We start from the raw sequence: 12,951 nt of genomic DNA on the forward strand, positions 1-12,951 counted from the left end.
GCCCAGCACGACGGTACATACAGCATTGACAACGCTCCCTGGGCAGCTCCCTTTCCACCGGTGTCCATGAGCTGGGTTTCATGCCATGGCCTCTGGAGCCAGACCCTATCACCGATTTAGTTAAACATCCAAAAAGACAAGACACAGAGAGAAGAAATCCAAGCTGCTTCTGCGAGAGAAAATCGAGACCCCAGTCACATCATTAAACAATTTTGATCCCAAGAAGGCAGAGGCTAGTGGCCAAAGAACAGCTCAGAAACAGGTCTGCGCTTCACGACGACCTCCTCTTCCTCTTCCTCCATCACCTCGGAGAGGGAGGAGTATGAAGGGAAGCCCCCTCTGGTCTTTGGCTTCCTCCTTGGGCCCGTGGTGGCAGCCAGGAGCTTGTTTAAGGACGAGGGCTTCCTTAAACCTTTGGTGAGATCGTAGAAAGCCATGTCATCGGATATGACCCCCAGGAAAGTGCTGGTGGAGCTCAAGATTGAAGCTGCAAGCTTTGTGGTCTTCTTGATGGGCACGGAGGGCTCCACGTTGTGGGGAAGGCTGGGGTCCCCCAGCAAGCGCCTGACCGCAGAGGAGGCCCCTTCCTTCAAGTACTGGTGTGGCTTCTTCCCACTGTAGTCCCTCAGGTCGGTCTTGGCGTGGTAGCTGTAGACCAGCATGGTGATGATCTTCTCCTGGCCGTGTATGGCGGCCAGGTGGAGAGCCGTGTAGCCGCCGTGCGACCTGGCGTCCACGTTGACGCGGGCCCCCCCTTTCTCGGCCGCTCTGATGACGTTCGTCACCATGTCGCAGTTGCCGCTCTTGGCGGCCCAGTGCAGGGCGGTGAAGCCCGAGATGAAGTCCCTCCGTGCCGCCAAGCTGGCGTCGCTCAGCAGCAGCCCGTGGAGCTGCTGGGTCCACTGCCCGCTGGCCGCCATCACCAGCCACTGGTGCTCGGCCTCCTCCAAGGGCACCGCCGCCGTCTCCTCGCCTGCCCGATGGTTCTTGGGCCCGCGCCGCAGGCCGGGCGAGCGGGACCCAGCCTCCTCCTCTGGTGTCGGCGGGGACAAGGGGGACCCCGGCTCCTCCGGTGGCCCCGGGGCTGCGGCGGCGGCGGGGGGCGGCACGCAGCGCACCGGCAGCATGCAGGGCTTGGGCAGCGGCTCCCGCCGGGACGCCCCCGCGCCGGTGGGCAGGGGCACGCTGCCACCACCGCCCTGGAAGAGGCCCCGCAGCTCGGAGACGGCCCGAGGCGAGGGCAGCTCCTCGGGGGGCGCCGGCGAGAGCCGCCCGCCGGGGCCCGAGGCGCCGCCATCGCCCCCCGGCGCCAGCGCGCCCCCCGGCGGCGGGGCGGTGCGCAGCTCCCGCCGCAGCACGACGAACTTGGCTCCGTCGCGCTCCTTCACCACGGCCACGGCGTTCACCGCCGCCTTGAACCGCTCCCGCCGCGCCGCCCGCGCCGCCGCGTCCCCGCCGGCCTCCAGCAGCGCCCGGAAGGCGCTCACCAGCTCGGCGTTGCGCACCCGCCCGCCGCGCTCCCGCAGGAAGCCCAGCACGGCCGCCGGGCTGATGTCGAGCTCCGCCATCCCGCCGCCACAGGTGGTGGAGCCGCCGCCGCCGCACCCGCCGACTCCCCGCGGCGGAGGGAGCCCCGGAACCCGCCTGGCCCTCGGGAGCTCGCCGGGAGTGGCGGGCAGGAGGCACCTGCGGCGAGCGCGTCCCCGGCGGCCGCTCCCGCTGAGGTGATCGGGCCGCCCCGCCCCGCCCCGCCCCGCCCTGCCCGCGCCGCCGCCTCCGTGTGAGGGAGCGCAGCGGCCTCGGCGCCTGCCTCCTCCCGCGGGGCGGCGCTGCGGGGAGAGCGGCCCGGCCCGGCCCCGGCACATCCCCGCGGGGCCCGGCCCCGGCCCCGGCCCCGGCACATCCCCTTCCTAAAACTATTGTGGCTTTTTTTGTTTCAGTAGCACATAAGCGGTGCAGCGTTCCGCAGAAATCACTCTGCAAAGTCAGATCATTCTCTGAGAAGCCTCTGGTGTCCGGCGGGAGCTGCGATTCTTCTGGGTTAGTCTCAAAATAAGTCAGAGGATAGGTGGATGGGTCAATCTTTTGAAATAGATTCAACTCTATATGATGCTATATATATTATCATCCCCATTCTCTATATGTCTTTTATCTATATTGCATCTACAATGTACATATATGTGTCTATATAAATGATGAAATCTTTACAACATGCCTGCATCTATTCATGTACACCTGGAGAAGAGAGAGCTGCTCTTTTTATAAAGAGAGAAGCTGTCTCAGCTACCATATAAATTACTTCTGCTTAAGCCTTTAACATTATTATTATTCTCTATTCTACAGGGGAAAGAAAAAATCCCAGACAAATGCCTTTCCCCAGGCAAGAAGTAGGGCTGAAGACCTCCTGAAGGGATGACGTTCAGCCTGCAAACTTGTTTTCTCCTCCACTGAGTGTTGCAACTGAGATCAAGAAATTGGTTCCTTAATGACTGAACAGTTTCTAGGAAAACAGCAAGAGAGACTGAACACAGAATGAAGAGAGTCAGTGTGGTGTGAAGACAGATAAAGGTAACTGTCTGTACAGGGATGGGTAAGGAAACAGAAAATAGATTCGATTTTGTTTTCACTGGCTTAGAACTTGAATAAAATGGAGTATCAGCCTGTGCTGTCTCCGTTTGGAAGGCAATTCGAGGTGCGTTGATCCCCACACAGTGCACCTCTCTCCCTTCTCATTGGTGCTGACCTCCCTTCTGCCTCTTCGCACCTTTTACTGGTGGTGGGAGAGCCTCTTCCCACAGATTGCTCAGAGTCTTCCTTTGGCAGCCTTTCCCCTTCTCTCTCCATCTTTGTGCAAACCTCTGAAAAGCTATTTTATCTCTTGCTAACAAGCTGGCACTGAGCCAGCTCCTCAAAATCATTTTGCTGCTCTAATGTTCTTTCACATAAGCGTGTAATGTTCATGCTACTTGCAGCAATTCAGTATTTCTATGTGAATCGCACACCTCATTACTGCCTTTTCACACAGCATACACGGCAACCTCGCCCGCTGCTGAGGCAGCCACTTGTGTCTAGTGTTCTACTGCATTAGCAACGCTTTCTAGCTTATGGCATCGCCACCGTTCTGCCTCGCCTACCTTCGAGAGCTAATAATGAGCACGCATCCAAACATTCATTGCTATGCCTTGCTCTCACTCTTGATTTCTTTTCCGTACTAGAATCCATTGCAGGCATAAGAAAGTCTCAGCAGTCCGTGATTTTTGCACTGCAAACTTTCATCTGTACCCTAGGATTACAGTTCATATCCGCAAATGAGTAAGAGGAGGAGGGAAAATAATTCAGAAGAATAGGCTCTGTTAAAAAACATTTTCTTATGTTACAAATGTTAAGGGAGAAGTTCCTCCTGTTGCTTGCCTTGGTTGAAGCACAGCAGGGTACGTCCTTGGGCTCATCTCTAAGCTGAGGGTGTTTCTGTGGGTGCTTGCAGAGAGGTGCTGTGCTCCATCCCTGCCTGCACAGGCGTCACCCCCTGCACCCATGTATCTGTTGAGACCCATGAGGGTGCCATCAAATCCTACCCACTTTATCCCCAGCCCAGCACCTCTCCTTCAGAGGTCCCAAGGTCCCATCACCTCTCCGAGGGCTTGCGTTGGGTTGGGGTCCCGAAGGAGGGGTGGTGCTGAGACTGTTCCCCATTGCAGGTCCTGGCATACCTCGTGGCCACAGAGCAGAAGGCCACATCCCCTAGAGGTCACAGAAGAGGACAGGGGATGTCTACAAGCGCGCCTGGTGCCATGCTGAGTGTGAACTGGTTGCTCTTGTTTAACTGCCCTGGCACAAGGAGCTCTTTCCCCAGGTAATTTTCCAGTGATACATCCAACTGCCTGTCCCACGTGCGCTCACTTCATCCTTTGTGGGCAACCTGTGCCATGTGGTCGTGCTCCTTTACACAGTCCCGCTGCCAGTGGGTGTGAGGTCAGTCCTATACTTTCTGTAATTAAGAAGGAAACAACACGTCTGGCTAATCCCCCGTACCATTTCCAGACCACAGTGTGGGGCACGTCCTATTTGCTAACCTTTCCCTTTACCTGTTGGTGCCTTTTGGTTGCCCACCTTTTGGTTGCCCACCTTTTGGTTGCCCACCTTTCAGGCTGAGCACAAAGTACCAGGGGATCAGATCCCAATGAGCTCCTCTTATTTTACTGAGCACGTAATTTTATATTCTGATCAGATTGTGCAGCAGAAGTTAAGTTGTTTGAATTTATTTTATTAATATAGATAATAAAAACCTGGAGCATCATGAGTGTTGTGCTCTTCAGTCATCAGAAATTTCCAGCCTTAAAAAGCCTGAGAAGTTTTGCCTCTTTTTCTGTGTCACCAAAAACCAACAAAGCAAGTATTTTTTTGGGGCTATTTACAGAATACTGTGGGCTGCTTCGTAGGAGATTTCAAGCCAACTGTCTTGATATTTTTAATTTACAGGCTGGGACAAAAACAATGTACAGAAACCCATGGTTAAATTAATTTACTACTACTTTTTTAAACATAAATAGTGCAGTTTGCTAGTTCTACGTCATAAACTGTAGAGAGCTGGCCTCTATTTTGAGCTGTGTGACTGAGGAGAGTTATCTTTTCTGTGAAGAAGTTTCACAGACTTTCAAACTATCACCATTACAGTGTAGTAAATTGCCTGTAAAGTACAAAAAATGTAACTTTTTAACCTTTTTATCTGTTTATTTTTGCTGCTTTGTGACATATAAAGGTGGCCTGGGAAGTTAACTCTGCTTCAATATAAACTGTTCTACTCGCATCTGTACACAGAAATACCAGATTTTATCTTCCCCATTTTGGCCGAAGGACTCAGGGAGAACTGGAGAAGCTTTGGGAATCAGCCAAAGAAACACGATGGCAAAGTGAGTGTCTGGTCTGCACGAACACCTCACTCGCAAGGGATAAATGAATAAAAGGTTCAGCAAGCTTATCCCACCGCTGCCGGAGGAGGGAGACTCGGCTCTAGATGCCAGAGGCCAGCTTTGCTGTCCCTGGCAGCTCCAGCACAAGGCAGCACTAACAAAGAGCTGTGGCTGTGACAGGAAGAAGATTGGGGTTTTTTTTTTGGTGATCCAAGAAAATAAATTAACAGATGGTGTTCAGCAATGGCCTTTTTAGAGAAATACAACATTTGTGCAACCTGTCTTTAGCCAGAACTGATAGATAGATTAGCAGAATTAATTTGGTCATAGGCAGTCCGCTCAGGAAGGACAGAAAACCAGCTCTTCTGACCTGCACTAGATCTGTCATATTTTGAAAAGCAGATCACTTGGATAACACCTCCTCAGAAAACGCCTTGAAATTGCTTCAAGGGAGAATAGAACCTTCTTCCCCATCTCCAATCCCTCTAAGCACTTGCATTTGCTAACCCTTGCTCCCTCACTTCAATTATCTACATCTAATTTTCATACCCTGTTTTATTTGCCCAGCATAAGCACTGTCCCCTGCTGGGATGAATAGTGCTTCCCAGAGCTCCTGCAGTGCGATGCAGGTGGATCCCAAGGAGTCTTGGGAAGAATCAAAGACGTGGAGAAGTAACACAGGATCTTGCACACATCCTATGACACAGCAACCCAGCACCCACTAGCACAGCGTGGTCTCAGTTATTTATATTGCCCTGGGAGCAAGAGACCTTTGCTAAGATCACAAATAGCAGGTAAAGGAGAAGACAAGTTAATATGAAGTGCAGCCCATGGAGTATTGTAATGAAGTATAAGTTCTGTTTTAATTTGGTCGCTGAGGTTCGATTGTCTTTGAATACTTCAGTCCTGCTTTAGGGCTCTCCAGGGACTGTGGGCAATGAATAAAAGGAACTGGGATATTGGGTATCTTTCCTTTCCCTTATCTTGCCAAAAAGTTGAAATTTGGCAAAGCTTTTGAAAAATGACTGGAAACAGGGCCTAAGCACAGTTGCTCACTGTTTCCTAGTAATTGGGGTGGGGCTTGGAGCTTCAGCTGTATCATAATCAGGTAACGACTATATTTGTGGCCCTCTTTTGTGCAGGGTGCTGGAGATGATGTGGGAGCACTTGGGTTAACAAGGAAGAGTCTCCTGGACAGAGTTACTCCAGGTAAGCTCTCTCTTATCTGTTCCCTGGGAGGTGGTTATATTGTGCAGAGATTAGTACCCCACATCGAGCATAATTTAGGGAAGTTCAGGTTGTGAACTAGTTCTTGAAGGACAGTCTTTGCCAGCAACAACAATGAAGATGGGACAGCAGGTTCTGGCCCATACTCACAGTTACCCTGATTCCTTAATGCTCCCTATAGCTGATGTATGCAGAGTGGAGCAGCAGCCCTGAGGATGGTGTTTGAGGAGCAGCTCAGCTGAGCAGATGTGTGTCTAACAGCAAAGAGAGAGAGGGCTGAGTGTGTGTCCCCAAAGCTGCTGGGGGGATTTCTTCTTGTGTCCTTGGAAATTGCGTGGTAACTACTGCCCTTTTGCATGGATAGTAGCTTTTCTCTGCCTCTCGTGTGTAGTGAGTTGCAAGAGGGCTTGCTGTTCTTGGGGGGTTCAAAATGATCCTCAGCAGTCCTTTCCCTCCATAGTCAGTGTTGTAGGGAGAAGTATTTGATCTCTTTGCCCAAACTTGGGTCTCCAACTGGAAGTATGCATTGCTTCAACAATTTTACAAGGTCAAGTAGTGACAGGATGAGGTGGAATGGTTTTAAACTGAAAGAGGGGAGATTTAGATGAGATACGAGGAAGAAATTCTTTCCTGTGAGGGTGGTGAGACCCTGGCCCAGGCTGCCCAGAGAAGCTGTGGCTGCCCCCTCCCTGGCAGTGTTCAAGGCCAGGTTGGATGGGGCTTGGAGCAACCTGGTCTGGTGGAAGGTGTCCCTGCCTGTGGCAGGGGGTTGGAACTAGATGGGCTTTAAGGTCCCTTCCAACCCAAACCAGTCTGTGATTCAAGAGAGAGGATGAGGAGAAAAGATGAGGACACAGTGGCTGATAGAAAGACTGGGGAAAGCCTAAGACAAAACCAGGCCAGCAGATGGATTAGGGGTGTAGGTCTGGTCTAGTCGCCCAGCTGTGTGACAGGAAGAACGAGTGGCTGTGGCAGGCTGCTCCCTGGGAGGTGCACTGCAGCAGAGGGCACCAGAAAGCAACAGAAACTTTGCTCTGTGCTAACAGCTTGTAAAATGCTAATGGTTTTGTGGGTTACAAAGACTGAGGGTACTGGTGGTGGGATTGGTTTTGTGCTTTATGTGGGAAGGAATGATGAAGAAAGGTTTGGCAGTCTTCTGCTGTGTACTTTATGAACAGAGGCAGTGTAATGGCCACGAGCTCTGGCATCCCTGCTCAACCTCACGCTGTGGCTGCAGCTTTGGTGTGACTCCTGTGTGTGACAGAGGCATTTCAGTGCAGGGGCACTGCTGCCCTGTGGTGTCTGATGGCCTTCCAGAATGGAACAGGCTGCCCAGGGAGGGTGGGGAGTCTCCTTCTCTGGGGATATCAAAATCCTGCCTGGACACAACCCTGTGCAACCTGCTCTAAGTACCCCTGCCCCTGTGCGCACCCTCTGGGCCCTGCGGGGGTGGCTCCTGGCATGTCCACACTCACACTGAGCTTTGCTGCGCTGAGGGCCCTGGCGACCACCGGCGCCCGCCCCAGCGTCCTGCCCAGCCCCGGCTCCGCTCCCCATGCGCGGCAGGACACGGAAGGGACGGCGGGGGCCGGCCCGCAGCCCGCCTGCCCCGGCCCGGCCTCCCGCCCTGGGAGGGCCCGGGCTGCGCGGGGCCGCCCCCGGCCGGTGCCGGTGCCCGTCGCGCGGTGCCGGGGCGGGCGGCGCCTGCGGCGGGCGGGCGGCGCGGAGGGCGGTTCCGGGAAGGGGCCATATTGGATCCATTCAGCCGCATCCACCCGCGGCGGGGACAGCGGCCCTCCCGCCCCGGCCATGGCCGCCACCGACCTGGAGCGCTTCTCGGTGAGCACCGGCGGGCCGGCCCCGCTCCCCACGGGCAAATAACTTATTTTTTTTTCTTCCCTCGGCAGAGGGGGAGAATTAAAATCGAGCCGGTGGTGGGGCCGGGGCAGGCGCGGGGATGCGCCGGCGCCGTGTGCGCGGCCGCTGCCCCGCCAGCCCCGGGGGTGTGCGGCTGCGAGGGGCAAAGCCGGTGACCTCGGCGGGGCGCGGGGAGGGTCCTTGCGGGAAGGTGCGGCGGGCTCCGAGGCCTCGGGGCTCGGTGCGGTGCTGAAAGCGGTGAGGAAAAGCCGTTCGTGGGGTGCCCCGAAGGGCATCGCGTGTCCGTGGGTGTGCAGGCAGAGAGGGGGCGGGCAGAAATGGGGTCAGAGCTCCCTAATTAAGAACTGTTTACATACCACTGGTATCCAAACACTCTGCAACAGGGAGTAACTTAACGGTGTGTGTATATAATACTGAGAGACACGCACTGGTTGAAGCACGGGTAAAGCAAACCCTGGAGGGGGGCTGCTCCGAGGCAGCGTGTGAAGAATGCTGTACAGCAAACATGGAGCGTGACCTGGGCACCGCCGCTCGCCGCAGCTCACATGTTGTATAACTGCTATCGGAAGTCAATCTGGCTCAAATCTGTGTCGGCTTAGAACTGTTCTTTGTCTAAAGCTTGAATTTTCTGTTGTTGTTGGAAGGCTGCTCTGATTGAATAGCTCGGCGATGCATCTTGCAGTCTTTCAGGGCTAAAAACGTTTTTACCACATGAAATAGCATAGCTCGCAAAAGTCAAAAATGTCTGGTGTGATTTTGCTAAATAAATGGGAACAGCAGCGGCGGTTGGCTGAATTATAGGCATGCCGGTTGAGCACAAACAAGCCCCTGCTACTGTTTTCTCTGTAAACTACTTTTTGCCAAGAATCTCAAGCTCTGCTTCGTTTCTTTGAATCCTGGCCCAAAAGTTTCCAGCTCAAGAATGAATTTGCAAGACTGTGACTTACTCGAAACTTGCATAAAGGAAAATTGATTGTGGGCTCTTATTTAAGAAAGCAAATGCTTCTAGGCTCTGGGGAGGGGGGATTAAGGTAAAGCCTCAGTGGCAGGGCATGGAAACACTGTAACTGTCTCACTGCAATTCTTTCTGCATTTGTATCATCCATAAATACTTTTAATGTTAATTTGCTGTGCCTGCTGGTGCCTGTGCGGGTTTTCATAGGTGTTACAGGAACTTAAAATATTGCATAGCCTAGGAGAAGACTTAATCTTGTGTTCTTTGGTGTGGGTGCTTGAATGCTTGGTGTACTTGAGTTAATACTCTGTCGCTTTTATTGAAAGAAAGAAAGGGGGGGACAAAAAAGTTCCCTAAGGTGCTTGTCTCTCATTTGGGCACCAGAGTGAGATGGCTGGGCTCCAGCACGACTGTAGTGCCCAACTCCATTAGGAGAAAATCTGCTTTGTGCAGGGAGCTAGGGTGAGTTCATGGGGATCTGCAGGCCCAGTAGATCTGGGGATCTGCTGATCTTTGCCTTTGGACTGGTTTGCCTTTTGCCTGGAACCACGGATCTGGCAGAAGCAGGTGGGAGAGCAACATCTTGTTTCCATCTGGTGTAGGGCAGAGGGCTGTCCCAGCTGCTGTTTCCTTTATCCTCAGCGCATGCCTTGGCTCTGATGCCGTTCCTCCAGCAGTATAACGGAAACCTCATGATTCAGGTGTTCCGAGTTGCCCTTTCTGCAGGGTTTACAGCTTTCTTGGTGCCGCTTTATATCACCGTGCCTCAGTTTCCTGAGCGTGAAGCCTGGGTGGGAATAAGTGTGTTACTGCCAAGAAGAGGTGATGATAAATTAATTTATTTTACCAGCTGTTTGTATCTGCAGTGGGAAGTAATGTTGAAAAAGCCTCTGAAGAAGGTTTTTGATGTACAATAGGTCATGCTGTTCAGATTGGTGAAGCTATTTATAAATGTCCAGCTGACACTGACATCCTGGAATGTAGTGACCCTTAGGTTTGGATAATGTGTTTTCAAAGCTCCTCAGATGCATGCTTCCCTTGTGCAGTCCTCCAGAATGCCTCTGTCTCCAGAACAATAAAGTTCCCTTGAAGTGCTGCTGTTGGAAATGACCAACAAAAGCAAATGAAAGGAAGCTCCCCCATAGAAAGCTGCCTGGAAGGCAGCAGAATCACACCAGTGGTGCTCAAGACCGCCTTTGTTCTTGTGAATGTGGTGCTTGTGGGAGAGGTTGGCTTCAGCCCCTGGAGACTGAAGTTTTCTGCTGATCTGCCCTGAGAATGGGGCTCAGAGCTTGGGCTGCAGGCATCACTTCTAGGTACCAGGGGCCGGTTATCTTCATTACGGTTACCACCAGAGTGGAAGGAAAGCTGATGAAGTTTGGTTCAATTATGAAATATTTTAATTTGTCATCAAAGCTCAGAGCTTCTCTGTTGCCTGCTCTGGCCAGTGCTGAGCTACACACGTGACGACCGTGTGCTGGAGCAGGCACGGGCAGTGTTAGCAAGGACGTTGGTATGTTGAGCGGGAACAGCCCAACCACCACGTGCAAGCGGGAGCCAGAAAGTGTGTGAAATGCAGCAGGGAAACGCAGAAGCTCTGGAGGAAGCTAGAAGAGCTGGAAGGAGAAGAAGTGATGGAGAAGCGACAAGATGCGTGGGAGAATAAATGGGATGAGATGCGAGACTGAGACTGCAAGACGGTTTTGCTTCTGAGAAGCTTTTGCAAACCCCCGAATCTGTTGCTTTCTCTCTTTTTAAATAAAAAGTCCCTTCATGTTAGTGATTGATAGCTAGGCTTTTACTGGTAGCTTGGCTATAAACTAATGCTCCTTAGAAGATCTTGCCAGAAAAAACACAGAGGAAAGCTGAACAACATCTTCCTCACTGGAAACAGACAATGGGATTTTTTTGTCACAGCGAGCTGCTGAGCTGGGGGGGGTCTGGCCAGTTTGGCAGCTTTGTGGGAGTGTTACCTGTTTACACACCGCTGCCTTCTTGTGACCTGCTCCCAGCTCTGTGGGAGGAGAGGGACCTTTGGACGGTGCCTGTTCCTGCCGTAACTGCCTGGGTTGGGATAAACTTCATGCGTTTCTACTGCTGTTTTCTGTAAGCTCGCGTTTTCTCTTATTGACTGCACAGTCTAAATCCGCTTCCCTGTGTGAAGGGGCCAGTGTTGTCCCTTAGTCCGTGAAAGATGGGCATGAGGAGCGGGCTGAGAACTGCTCTGTGTACCGTGGCTAGGGCACAGTGGTTGCCAGAAGTCTTATCACTGCAGGTCCTAAGCATAGGCTTACATTTTCTTTTAATCAAACTCTGAAGGAAAATGTTTCCATGGCTCCGTTCCAGTGGAAACTGGGGTTTGTTTGGATTCAGACATTCCCTCTGCCTTGTTTTTTTCCTGGCCAGCAGCACCATTTGGAAGTTCCAGGGTTAAATTTCCTTGTCTGTTTTTGTCATTCAATTATTTTACCTTCAGCCTGGAAAAACTCAAGTGGTTCCCCCATGCAGCGTGGAACAGAAGTGACAGATTTTTCTCCAAGCTGGTAGCATGCACCAGGAAGTGGGCCCAGCGGGAGCAGCCCTTTCCCTCCCTGCCCTGGCCAGCAATGCTGCCTGTAGCTTTTTTGGGAAGGAGGAATGGGGAAAATGGTCACTGGAGGAGACAAATTGGTGGTTGCCTCTCTGGGCCCTGCAGTCCCTCCCTGGGATGCTCGCCTGTGCTCACACAGGAAGCCAGCTCTGACTGTTTCAACCACAGGACCAATTAGCTCAACCACAGTCCATCGCAGTTAAACACTTATTTTGAATGTCTGCGCTGGGAGCAAATGTTGCCCAGAAAAATATTTTCTTTTTTTTTTTTTCCTCCCTTCCCCACTGTGGTGCTGTTGGTGAATCCGGAGTGTCTCCTTGCAGCAGAGACGCAACATGTTGTTCTGCGTGGGAGCTCCAGAGCTGCTCTTAACCGCTCGTAATCGCAGCGAGCGCCGAGGCAGTGGGTGGAAGGATGTGAGCTGGCAAAGGCTGGAGCCGTGTGTGCCCTCTGCATTGGCAAAACAAATGAAAGCCTGAAGAATAACTCTCTTTCAGGAGGCCGGCACGGTGTCAGGGCTCGTCATGAGTGCTGTGGTGGCAGCTGTCAGCCAGTCCCCAGCGTTGCTGGAAGGCCAAAAGCTCCCTAAATATTATCTTCTGTAGCAGAATACCAGTGCTGTCGCCAGCTGCGGGGAGAGACGCAGCCCTGTCTCCGAGTGCCCCCGCTGTCCCCAGTCCTGTCGTCTCGAGGCACCGCCGTGCACACGAAGGGCTCTGGGGACTGGGGTGTTTTTCTGTCTGCAGGAGCAACTGTCATGCTCATCTCCTTTCCTTCTCGTGCTCCTTTGGCTCGGAGGTTGGGAGGGGAAGAGATGGCGTGATGCTGAATTGGCTTTGCCTGGGTTGTGCAATGAAGAGGAGGAATTTGGGAGGCCATGGGACTGCGGGAGACGTGCAGGGTGTGGGCTCGCTGTTTCCACCCCGCCTGTGTGGGGCAGGGGCACATCTATGTGATTAACTTTGATTATTCAGAACGTGTCCTGGGCACATTTCAGGCTGTGGATGGGAGAGGCTGCCCTGCTCGTTTCAGATTAGCTGCAACCCTTAGAAATAATGTTGTCCTGTCCCATATTTCTGTTTTGATGAGGTGGGGTCTGTGTGTTCATGCACAGCCTGCGTGTTTCTCCCCTTCCCCAGTTCTGTGTAGCTGCAGCGAGTTCTGGGTTTATACCTGAAGCTTTTGTATTCATGTATTATAAAAGTGTCAGATGGGTAGGAGAGCCCATCTCTGCTCCCAGAGCTGCTCAAGTGAGGAAAAAAGTCCTGAGGGTGCTGCTTCTCCTCAGTCCCAGCCAGATGCTTTCCATCTGGAGCCTTTTCTCTGATGGCAGCGGCTGTGCTTGCCTCCAACTTGTGACATCTGGATGCAAAAGGTGGAGCGAGACAGGG

The 12,951-nt window shown here is 52.7% G+C and overlaps 2 protein-coding genes across 5 annotated transcripts in view; one reads left to right on the forward strand and one right to left on the reverse strand.

Annotated features, from left to right (window-relative positions):
- Positions 1–233: 233 nt before the first annotated feature.
- SOWAHA (sosondowah ankyrin repeat domain family member A) lies at positions 234–1,568 on the reverse strand. The gene has a single exon (XM_068409644.1). The coding sequence runs from the start codon at positions 1,566–1,568 to the stop codon at positions 234–236; it is 1,335 nt and encodes a 444-aa protein (XP_068265745.1).
- A 6,313-nt stretch (positions 1,569–7,881) lies between these two features.
- SEPTIN8 (septin 8) overlaps positions 7,882–12,951 on the forward strand; it is a 43,873-nt gene continuing 38,803 nt past the window's right edge. For all 4 annotated transcript variants that reach the window (XM_068408466.1, XM_068408467.1, XM_068408468.1 and 1 more), the window contains exon 1: positions 7,882–7,976. In XM_068408466.1, coding sequence (XP_068264567.1) covers positions 7,947–7,976 — 30 coding nt within the window. In that variant the 5' untranslated portion in view covers positions 7,882–7,946. The remainder of the gene's footprint in view (positions 7,977–12,951) is intronic.

Source organism: Nyctibius grandis, chromosome 10 (assembly GCF_013368605.1).
Source record: "Nyctibius grandis isolate bNycGra1 chromosome 10, bNycGra1.pri, whole genome shotgun sequence".
In the NCBI taxonomy this organism is placed as follows: domain Eukaryota; kingdom Metazoa; phylum Chordata; class Aves; order Nyctibiiformes; family Nyctibiidae; genus Nyctibius; species Nyctibius grandis.